Below are 12,036 nucleotides of genomic sequence, written 5' to 3'. Positions count from 1 at the left end.
TTTTGTTACAGATTTTAACAAAAATGAAAAATCCTGGTTAGCGATAACTGGATGGATGACCTGTCCATCCACTTTATTGTTAATTTTCCAAGAATCTTGAAGGAACCTTCACTTAAAAAGACCATGCAAATTTGTACTTTTTCAAATAGGTTTTTAAAAATAACTTTATGGTTTCTTGTTATTATAAAAGTAATACATATTCTGTGTAGAAAATTTAAAATATTGGATTAAAAAATAAAAATCATCTATAGTCCTAAATTCTAGAGATGACAATTGTTGGCATTTGTTGTAAATATTGTCTTTTTTTCTATGCTAAACAGTCGCAGATTTCAGTTATCTCATAGTCAGATGAGCAGAGGAAGTTTAATTTCTTTATTTAATCATAGCTTATCTCATCCACTGGTTATAAGCAAAAAAGTTAGCTGGGAAACTGTTTAAACTGTTTTACTCTGTAGGTAAAAAATGTGCAGTCTCTCACATTTACTCAATTTTCCACTGTCCAGCGGTCAAAATTTGGTTACAAATTATTTTTTTTAGGAATAAACCCCCGTAGTGTCAACGAAAGAGTTCTCTCTATCAGTCACTCCCTGCATTATCCCTAGTTACAAGTTTGCCTCTCGTAGAACATGGGGAAGTTCAGGCTCACCACGTATTCCACAATAAACACTCAGTCTTTTCTGCCGTATAGCTAACATCCCATCTCTTGCTTTCTTGAGAAAATTCAATGCATTGCAGAATACTGTGATATGACTTAATTCTGTGCACATGATGGGGCCAGGTGTTTCTTTGATACAAATGGAAATTAGGTGCTAGATATTCCTTTCCTTTAGGTAAGAGTTGGAATCTTGACTATTTAAGAGCTCAGTAGCAAGTAGTTACTCTTTGCGTACAAACCTAGCAAAAGGGAACCTTTAAATTTTTAATGGTCAATGAAAAGGCAGTATTCTTTCATTAAGGTTGTTTTAATGCCTGTTTCTGAAATATCAGAAAAACCTAATGGTTAATGGCATTCCAAGTTTGAGAGACCAGGTTTGTGAGAAACCCTTACACCCCAGTATCTTTAGGTCTATATAGTTTCCACGATGACTAAATGCTGCTTTGGTCAATTTATAGGAGAAGAAAGTTCTTTTAAGTCAGCAAGAAGAGAAGTAAAGCATTTTTAGTAAAATAATTTGGGGGGAAATTCATTTAATATTTGCCAAGAATTATGCTTGTTGGTAAATTATATTGTAGTTCACGTCATTCAGAGCTTCATTTGGCCATAAAAAGAAGGGCTTAGAGAATGAAAGCTGGGTTGGTTTAGCATAAAGATTTCATTTGTCTTTATAAAACCAGAAGTCTTTGTAATGAGTGTTCTGTTAAAATGGGGGGTGGGGGGAGAAAGAAAAAGGATAACCATCACAATAGAAAGGAAAATGTCGAGTCCTCCACTACCAAAATCTAGTGGCTGTTCTCTTTGGAGTATCATTATGCCAGTTACAGGATGTGGTTTCAATTCTGGGTGAACAGTATTATATTTTTCACCTTTGCTTTGAAAACCTCTGCCACAGGATGGCAAATTCTAGACTGCACAGGGAGCATAAATAAACTCTGGAGCAAAAAAGAAGAAAATGATCATTTTAAGGCCCTCTTCTAGCTCTAAAATCCTGTGATTCAAAGATCTGTGAAAACATAAGCAATATTCATTTGGCACAAAAAGAGTAAATCCTTTTAAAGATATGTTAGGATCTAAGATATTCCAGAAAAAGGCACGTCTGTGGTACTGGGCACTTTTTATGCCTCACCGCAAGTCCTCTGAGTCAGCACTTCTGCCCAGCCATTGCTACTGTAACCCACTGTGCCTATTTCTCTTGCTTTCCACCCAGAGGTTTCCCTGAGTCCTGAAAAAAGGCATCCTGCGCTCACATAACCAGAGCATGGAAGCACCAAGGAGTTAACCCATGACCAGTGGGAGACAGGAGCTAGTGAATAAGTGCTGCCCTCTCCCTTCCCCCAGGCAGACACTTCTAAGGTGTGAACTTTCCTGGCTCCTTGGAAGGGCCGCACAGTGGAGCCCAGCTGCCTACAGTCAAGACCAGTCCGCAAACACACGTTTGGATAGGCTTCCTTTCTTCCCTGTTTCACTCTTGCCAGCTAACTGCCCACTACCCCATTCCCATTTCCATGATCACTTCCCCAAATAAACTATCTGTCAGCAAGTCCTGCTTTCTGGGGAATTCTAGGCTAACACAGGTACAGGTGTGGGCCTGCTTTAAGAAAAAAGTGACATTCAAAAACCAGAACCCAGAGAAAAGATCACTTAAAGGGACATTCATTTCTTAACTTTCTACAAGATATATTTTAAATTATAAGCATTTATAGATGAGCCAAAATATTCTGTCTATAAAGAAGCGATATAAATACAGTACTTTGACAACAATTTTTTGTAGGGAAAAATATATATCCAAACCCATAGATAAAAATGATAACCTGTTTGTCCCAAAGAAATGAACTCAGTGCAAAAACCAGAGTAGATCTGAAATAACTACTATTTTAAAACAATTATCTTCTCAAAACCTTATAACTCTTTTGAAAACTGCAGTGACTTCTGAATGAAGTACTGAGTTCTTCTCTATTTCAGGCAAATGCCCACAACCCTGTCGAAATGGAGGTAAATGCATTGGTAAAAGCAAATGTAAGTGCTCCAAAGGTTACCAAGGAGACCTCTGCTCAAAGCGTAAGTACCCCATACACATAATCAATCTCGGTTACAGGATAATTAAACTGGCAGCATCCCTTATTATATAATCTCTGTGCCTCCTGGATGTTGCCCGGGCATCACAGTTAACTTTTTTCCACTGACATATATGTTTCCTTTGTGTGGATCAAAGAAGTTGCATGAAATCCATGCATGTAAAAAATACACTCACCTACCTGCACCCCGCCCCCCCCAAACAAATATGTTCTAAGAAATAGTGGGAAATGCAGCTGTGCAATTCTGTTGAAAAATGAAAGTTCAGAAAACATTCTTTCCTTCTCCTTTGATTCTAGCTGTCTGTGAGCCTGGCTGCGGTGTACACGGAGCCTGCCATGAACCCAACCGATGCCAATGCCAAGAAGGTTGGCATGGAAGACACTGCAATAAAAGTGAGTGGGGGCCCATCTAGGGAGCCAGTCTTTTCCACTTCTGTTTTCTTGACTCCAGAAGTTAAACAACCCATAACTCAGCCCTGCCTATCATTCTACTAAAAAGCATTTTTTTCCTTCTCTTTCTTGTCTCCCCTCACTCCGACTCTCTAAACTTTCTAAGCGTTAGAGTGTAAAGACTAGTTCATCATTGTAAAAATCACCAAGATGGGGCAGGCCACGGTGGCTCAGCAGGCAGAGTTCTCGCCTGCCATGCCGGAGACCCAGGGGTTCAATTCCTGGTGCCTGCCCATGCAAAAGAAAAAATCACCAAGATGTGGTATAAAATACCACCCCAGACACTGTCTAGGTTAAATTGGCAATACAGGTTGATTTGGTAATAACATATATTAACTACAAAGAAGAAAAGTGAAATTAAGATTTTAAATTAAATGTAGAATCAGCAGGTACTTGGATCTGATTTTATCATTTGACATGTATAACCTAGCATGTAAAACATGAAGGGTTTTGCTTTTTAAAAATCTTTAAATTATAGTGGCTAGAGGATGTTTTAAATCAGTTCGTTAGAGCAAAAGAAAAGGTCGATGAAGACTTTGATGGGAGGGATGCTATAATTGAGCATCATTGTTTTCAAATCTACTGACTACCAAAAATGAACTAACTGTATCAATCAATTGGCTTTTTTCATACCCAAAATGAAACTTGCTAAATTCAGTCATTCCATATTGATCCATGCCTACTCTGTGCCAAGCATGAATTTAGGTGTTGGGGACACAACAGTAAACAGCTAGAAAGGGCCCTGCCTCCGGGAGCACGGATCTAGTGTCAGGTACAGTCAGTTCCCATGTGAACAAAGTAGACAGTGCAGTTGCAGTAAATCTGACAACTAGAATTTAGTCTCCTAAACTCATTGTCTGCTTTCCTTCAAGGATAGGAAGGCTTCAATCATTCAATACTCTTCAATAATAAAAGTCAGGATTGTGTGTATCATACTCCAAAATAAGGGACAGAAATTGAAAAAGTCTTTTACATGGCAGATATTTTTCTAGATTGAGGGTGGTACATATACCCCATAGAATGTGGAAACTATCAGTTGGGGTGTTGAGTTAAAACATCAGCTTCTAAATATTTTTATTATGTATATTTGATATATAATAGTTTATTTGCCTCAATCTTTCTAATTTCCCTTTTTTTGTACATATTTTATAATGTTCACATTATCCCAGGAATATATTTATGTGAGTATGCATATTTGTTTGTTTATGTCGAGATAGGTTGGTGTCTAGTCCAAACTACACTAAGCCATTGATTTCTTTTTCACCCACTGCACTGACTGAGTAGTTGATTGAATTGGCTTCAGGTGGGCACAGCTGGAGACCAGCTCTTTAACCAGTGGCAGTTGTTGAGTGGTACCTCCCCCACCCCTCACTCCCCCAACCCTCCCCTCCGGCAGACTCACTTTTTTATTAAAAGACCCATTGGAGACTAACCATTTCTAGAGTCATTTTTAAAAAGAGTAAACCTAGCCATTTATTTATGCCACCTCAACTTGATATAACCCCTAAGTTTGTTCCAGAATCAGCCTAACCTTCCAGAAGTTCTCTGGCTCAGGGATGACCTGAGGTCCAACAATAATATCCCATGCAGTGGTCTTCTAGGACTCACACGTTGGGCTTGGTGACCGCCAAGCGTGATGAGAAGGCAGCGCAAGTGATACTGTTCTTACTGGTACTAAAAGGGGAAAAAAGCAGATGGGGGCCCTTGTATAATATAGATGGGCAATTCTGACAGGTCTGCCAGCCACTATATAGCACCCCCACTTATAGACTGCTGCTGAAACCTTTTGTCTTCAATGTACTTCCTTCAAATCAAGGTATTTCATGTCAAGAATATGCCCTAGTGCTTGCTTAAAATGCAAATATGTTTTCTGGGAGAATCTACCCAGCCATTTTGCACATTAGAAAGAGAATCAAGCTGATGAATGAGTTTATTTTGACTAAAGGGGTTTTATGGAAACTGTGAGGCACCAAGTTTTGCTAAGGACAGCCTCCCAGTGAGATGACAGGTTGGGAGGTCTGGCATCCAGGCATCTTAACAGGGAGGAGGATACTGGAGACAGACTTTCCCACTTAGGCTTACTCTAAGCAGGGAGGTTTGGGCTTCATGGGTGGCAGAGTGAGCAACATGGTAGGGATTTACTCCAGTACAGTGTTGGCTCCTGTTTGGACCATTCCATGGAGCCACTAGCCTACATACTGACAACTGAAAGGAACACATTCAGGGATAAAGTATTCCTTCTCAGTAGTTGTTAATGGCATGCTTGCATTTAAAAACCGCAAGGAACAAATGAAATGCCAAAATTGACTCACTCTTGCACAAGAAGATGGAGGCAGACTTTTAAAATATATTTGCTGTTTTGGATCAGGTTTAGGAGAATTAGATCAGTAGAATTGAGTCAGTGCTCTGAGCATCTCCAAAAGTTCACAAGTAGGAGGAAGAGAGGACTTTGACAGCTCTCAAGTTGTAGAGCCATCAAATTCAGTGTTACATTCCACTCATAACCAGCTGGAAACAGATGCCCAACTTGACCTGAAACCCACAAATCACCATTGATTAGGAGTCGGCTCAAATTATAATCCTTTCTCTAACAAGTATAATGGATACCCATCAATCTTTTAAAATTCCTTCTTGGTTTAAGTGCATAGCCGCCCTTGGTTATGTGATCTATCTAAAGAATGAAGATTGTTATATTGATCGATATAATCTAGGTTGGATTTACAATGCAGCAAAAAGGATCAATGATCAAATTATCTGCAAAAGCATCACCGTATTTGAGACCTCAATGCTAGAGTTTTAGCAGCCCTGGGTGGGGAGCATCTTTTCATTCAATCACTTTCATCCAGACTTTGCATCCAAGGTTTCTGCATGGCCAAAATACATGGTGAGTCAGATAGTCATTGGAAGCCAGATTTGGAGGTAGTGAAATGGATTTCTTTTGAGAGCTCAATCCTGTAGCATCTCTTCATTCAGATAGCGTTTTGTGGTCACTCTGGTTTTTCAATCTGGGTTGAAAATGGGAAAATTGGATTTCAGGATTTCATTTGAATGGTTAGTAATTCTCTGTAGAGCCTGTTTTTGGAGTTTCTTCTCTTTTAAGCTGCAAATAATTTTGTAGGGTATGGAGCCAGCCCCATGCACGCCCTGAGGCCAGCAGGCGCCCGGCTCAGGCAGCACACACCTTCACTTAAAAAGGCTGAGGAGCGGCAGGATCCACCTGAATCCAATTATATCTGGTGAACTCCAACATCTGAAACGTTTTAAGTTACACCAAGTTCATAGCCTTTGTTAACCTTTCATGTGTTGAGTGTTCAAATAATGTTCATTACAGTTAAGAATACTGGCCTGAATTTTATTAGCTTCATTGTAAATTACCGAGCTGATATTTACTCTTCGTTTTAAGTTTTCTAAGTACGTTTGTAGCATGATGGTATAGATTTTCTTGGTTCAGTGCTTTGAGACAGATTTTATATTATGTCAGCTGAGCAGGTTAAAATGTTGCCTTTTCAGTGTGTAGCTGGAAGGTAATTTTCAAAATTACAATGCATTCATGGTGTTGAGGGGCTGGGGAACATTAAAGAGGATGAACTCAACAACAAAAAAATGCCTAACTCATGAGGATTTGGATGAAGCACTTAATAGTGCTGAAGTTACACCATTTCAAATTTTACTGTCATATATTAAGACATTTTTCATATTTTTTAAATTGCCCTTATTATTATTATTATTTCTTTGCATGGGCAGGCACCGGGAATCGAACCCGGGTCTCCGGCATGGCAGGTGAGAACTCTGCCTGCTGAGCCACAGTGGCCCGCCCAATTGCCCTTATTTTTAAATTCTCAATACAGTATATCCTGACCTTAGCATTACTCCAAAGAATTCAGCATTAAAAATCCAAAACCACACAGGGGTAGTGGCATTTAAACAATATAATATATTGTAAACACAATAAAATAGGGATTATAATGTATGGACTTTCTGCATTGGCTTGAAGCAATGTAATATATTGTAAACAAAACACCGCTCTTACAAAATAAACATTTTATACTGTTTGTATGTATAAAAATAAAGGTGCTGCTTTAGTTTTCTGAGTGTCATATGGAGTGGTCTTTGCATGTGGTATCTTATGGAAGTAAAGTTGGTTGCCTTTCAGTGGTCACTTTGCAGTTAAATTTAAAAGATAAGATATTCCATTCCCTGACCTGTTTAGCTCTCCAGGCTCATCCCTTCCTCCCAGATTTCTGTCTACTCTTGTCATATCACTCCACACTCTGTTGTCACTGCCAGGAACACTTCTATTTATTTCAAGTCTCAGCTTAGTGGTTATTTCTTTCAAGAAGTCTTCTGTAACTAAATATCCCATTAATTGAGACTTTCTAAATTTCAAAGTGTCAGAATGAGAAGTGCTACCATTTATTAAAAATCTGTTGGTTCCAAAGTATTTTATAGATGTTATCTTACAATCCTATTGGGTGGGCATGATTACCTTTTACAGACAAGAAACCAGGACATGGAGATATTAAGTAATTTGCCCTTGATCACACATGATAAGGACAGGATTTGATCCCAGGTCATCTGACTCTCAAGCCTTAAATCGAAGTTGTTCTTCCCCCTTCCTTTTTCTTAGTAAGTACAATAGAACACAAAACTCCAAAATCCTAGATAGCTATGTTCCAACCTATTTTATTCTCATCATTCTCTCAAAGGAACTTTTCCTTTCTATCCATTTTTAATATTTCAACTATCAGTGAACCCCTTAAGAGCAGTGGCTGAGACTTACAATTCTTGGAGTTTCATGTTAATTACCCTCCCTTGTAATATAGGAGCACACAAAAATATTTGCTAAATTACTGTGTGAACAGTTAAAGGTATTTTGATCACACAAGCATACAAGAGGTAGAAATTCCCATGCCATTTAGATTTCTCACTAGGGGTCTTACATAAGCTTTTTTAAAAAACATATACTTTTATTGACACATCTTTGTGCACATACAGTCCATACATGGTATACAATCAGTGGCTCACAATATCATCACATAGTTGTGTATTCATCACTCTGAACATTTTTTTAGAACATTTGCATCACTCCAGAAAAAGAAATAAAAAGAGAAAAGAAAAACTCATACATCCCATACTCCTTACCCCTCCCTCTCATTGACCACTAGTATTTCCATCTACCCAATTTATTTTACCCTTATCCCACCATTATTTATTTATTCTTTATCCATAATTTTTTACTCGTCTGTCCATACCCTGGATAAAAGGAGCATTAGACACAAGGTTTTCACAATCATACACTCACAATGTAAAAGTTATATCTTAATACAATCATCTTCAAGAATCTAGGCTACTGGAACACAGCTTAACAGTTTCAGGTACTTCCCTTCAGCCATTCCAATACACCATGAACTAAAAAGGGATATCTATATAATGCATAAGAATAACCTCCAGGATTACCCCTCGACTTTGTTCAAAATCTCTCAGTCACTGAAACTTTATTTTTTTGTTTCATTTCTCTCTTCCCTCTTTTGGTCAAGAAGGCTTTCTCAATCCCATGATGCTGGGTCCAGACTCATCCTAGGAGTTCTGTCCCACGTTGGTAGGGAGATTTACATCCCTGGGAGTCATGTCCCACAAAGGCGGGGAGGGCAGTGAGTTTACTTGCTGAGTTGGCTTACAGAGGGGCCACATCTGAAGCAACAAAAGAGGTTCTCTTGAGGTTTACTTAAGAATTTTAAGTAAAAATCCAGATGTATGAAAACAAGGATCCAGAATGGTGGCAGAAAGTTAAGTTTGCAGGATAATATTAATAGTTAACACTTACATAATGCTTAATTTATTCTAAGTATTTGACTTGTATTCATTCATAGATGAATAATAGAATAGCAGAGAAGTTAGACTGAAGGCAGGGTGACAAACAGCGATAGTTTGTCAACTCCAAACCATTTTAACTGCATAGCCCATGAGAGATTTTGGAGATTATAGTCCTATATGTGACTATTTATTTGCATGGATTGTTGTATGGAAATGTATGCATTATAAAAATGAACAAAGCTAGAAATGTTAAAAGGAAGAGATAGAATAGAAGTTCTAATGTTTTCTTTACTTACCTAAAGGATGGTTTACAATGCCCTGAATTGTACACACACCCATAGGAGTTGTCAGGTCAAAGAGAGAGACGTGATGGGGTCTGAAGTGGCTTTAGGGTCAGAGAGGAGAGTTTGGCCTCAAGAGAGATGTCAGATCTAAGCAGAGAACTAGATGACCAAAAGAATGTAGGGGTTCCTTGAGATGGAACAAACAAGGAGCAAGTGTGGATCGGGGGTGAGGGTGAGGGATGTGGAGTTCAGTTGGGAGGGTGTCGGCTCTAAGTCCTGTGGGAAATGTTGGTAGAAGTCTCGTAGGCACTTGGAAATACTGTTAGGAGTTTAGGCCAATAATTTGTTCATTATTAGTCACATTATAAATAAAAACTAATTATATATTGAATTTATTTTAATGAAAACAGTAGTTTTATTACTGATAAAATGATGGTGAGGTGCATTATGAGTCACTTGTGGTTTGTTGTGCTTTCAGGTCCTACATACATTTACCATCCTTTGCTACTTACCTATGTATGTATATATTTATATATTGGTCTGACCTTTAACTATTTGGAAAATTATATGAGCCACATATCCCCAACATGTATTTGGACCTTCATCCAAAATGTATACTTGCTTATTTTTTAATTTATATGCTACCACAATGGAGACCAGCTCTTGAAACCAAGACCAATAATTTTTACTGTATGGGATATGAAATAATTATTGTTATTCTTATGAAGTTACCATAAAATTATAAATAAAAGAAGGAGGGAGCCAGAAGGACGGGAGAGGAGGAGGAGAGGAAGAGCAAGAGAGTAGTATCTATATAAAATATCTCTAAACAATAATTTAAAACTTGATGGTAGGGGTGCAGGGGTGGTTCAGGGGCGCACAGGAGGTTCAGTGGTAGAATGCTCACCTTCCAGGCGGGAGACCCGGGTTCGATTCCTGGACCATGCACCCCATAAAAAACAAAGAACAAATAAACTTGATGGTAGTAAAGAGGGAAGAGGTCTGAGAAGATATAGACCATTTGAAAAACTGAATAAAAAATAACTGGGAAATATCATAACTTGCCAACCCCCAACCAAAACCATTCCTGCCAATCCTAAAGAACACCCAAGGTGGTTATATAAGATTCTACAAAGGTTTCATGCACTAGGGTAACTTTCAAGAAACCTATAACCTGGTCCTCAGACCAGGTAAGTTCTAAAATACAGAGGGGTCAGCCCTTCCACAACATCAACTAGTTCCAGCCCCCTACCCCATATTATCGATAGCCCCTTCCAAAATGAAAAAGTTAGAATGGGCATAGCCCAAATACCCTTAAAGAGTGGGTGAAAGATCAAAAGTGATGGTGGAGTTGTACAGAGAAGGTAGGGTTTAACAGAGAGTATGATTGTCGAATCATTATATTGTAATTTCTTTTCGTCTCCAGTATCTTAGAGCAGCTAGAAGTAAAAACCTAAACTGGTGGAGTTTTAACCCATACCAAACTCTGACATCTATCCCACAACTAATTGTTGCAATGTACTTTGAAATTTATTGCTTTTTTGTATATATGCTATTTTTCACAAAACAAGAGGAAAGAAAGCCAATTGTGGTGATAAATGTATAGTACACGATGGAAAACAAAATCTCCTAATGGAAGGTGATGATGCAACAAATGCCACTGACTTGTACACTAGAAAATAGTTAATACGGCAAATTTTATGTTATGTTTATTTCCCACACAACACAAAATGAATTTATATATATGTATAAAAGAAAAAATGTGGGTAATATTTGATAGGTGTATCTATAACGTTTCTAAAAGCCTTAGTATCAAATAATATACTGATACAAAACTAAAATTTGGTTCTCTCTCCATTATAGTAACAAAATTTTCTTGGATTTTTGGTCTATTTTTAGTAAGAGGTTATAAAAGTTTTTTCTAAATAATCAATGTAAAAGGCAGAAGGTCTGTGTTTTATCAGAATAACTTCCTGTACTTTATGTTAACGTTACCATGTCCTTGATTGTTTACAAAATATCGCTGTCATACCAAAATAATATCTCCATTGATGTTTTTGTTAACGTTATCATCCTGTATTTTCTTAAAAAAATTCTCAGTTTTAGAAGAACTAAGACTTCTTAACTTTAGTTAAATAAGAACCAAATACTGTTTCACAGCAAAAAATAAAAATAATACACAATATTTTCATTAAAATGGACAGCATAACAGACAGGATTGTTTCTTTCATTATTCCTCAAGAAGGCATAAAATCATCACAATAAAGTATAGTTTAATAAAAGCATTTCTTACAAGGTAGGGGAGGGTAAGGAAGAAGGCAGATATAGTGAGGTAAGCAGCTTTTAATTGGGTAAAGGAGAAACCTTGTCATTTCAGGAGAATTTCCCAAGGCAATGAGAAAGGAAGGTAGATAAAAAAGAAGGAAGGAAGAAATGGAGAGAGAGCGAGAGGGAGCAAATGACTATCCAAAGATAAGCGTTTCACCACCATAATTCTTAGACTGTTTATGCAAGTGGTACAAATATAAAAACTTAATAAACATATCAAATAAATGTCCTTCATATGTCTCAACATAAAAAAATGGAAACCATACACAGGAAACTGACATCATAAAACAAAGTGTTCAGGTGTTCATTGAGATTTTTAAAAATTCTAATGTAAACTCGAAATGTAAATTGATTTTGCACCTGTTTACTAGTTGGTCAATGAGAATATAAATATTACAAATGAAAAACAATTTCATTAGTATTGCAG

At 37.6% G+C, this 12,036-nt stretch overlaps 1 protein-coding gene across 1 annotated transcript in view; it reads left to right on the top strand.

Annotated features, from left to right (window-relative positions):
- Positions 1-7,292, top strand: part of WIF1 (Wnt inhibitory factor 1) — a 65,911-nt gene extending 58,619 nt beyond the window's left edge. The window contains exons 8-10 of the mRNA XM_077168120.1: positions 2,621-2,716; positions 3,031-3,126; positions 6,302-7,292. Of these exons, the coding sequence (XP_077024235.1) occupies positions 2,621-2,716; positions 3,031-3,126; positions 6,302-6,423 (314 nt within the window). The 3' untranslated portion in view covers positions 6,424-7,292. The remainder of the gene's footprint in view (positions 1-2,620; positions 2,717-3,030; positions 3,127-6,301) is intronic.
- Positions 7,293-12,036: the final 4,744 nt, after the last annotated feature.

Source organism: Tamandua tetradactyla, chromosome 7, assembly GCF_023851605.1.
Source record: "Tamandua tetradactyla isolate mTamTet1 chromosome 7, mTamTet1.pri, whole genome shotgun sequence".
In the NCBI taxonomy this organism is placed as follows: Eukaryota; Metazoa; Chordata; class Mammalia; order Pilosa; family Myrmecophagidae; genus Tamandua; species Tamandua tetradactyla.
This window is presented reverse-complemented; position numbering and strand designations above follow the sequence as displayed.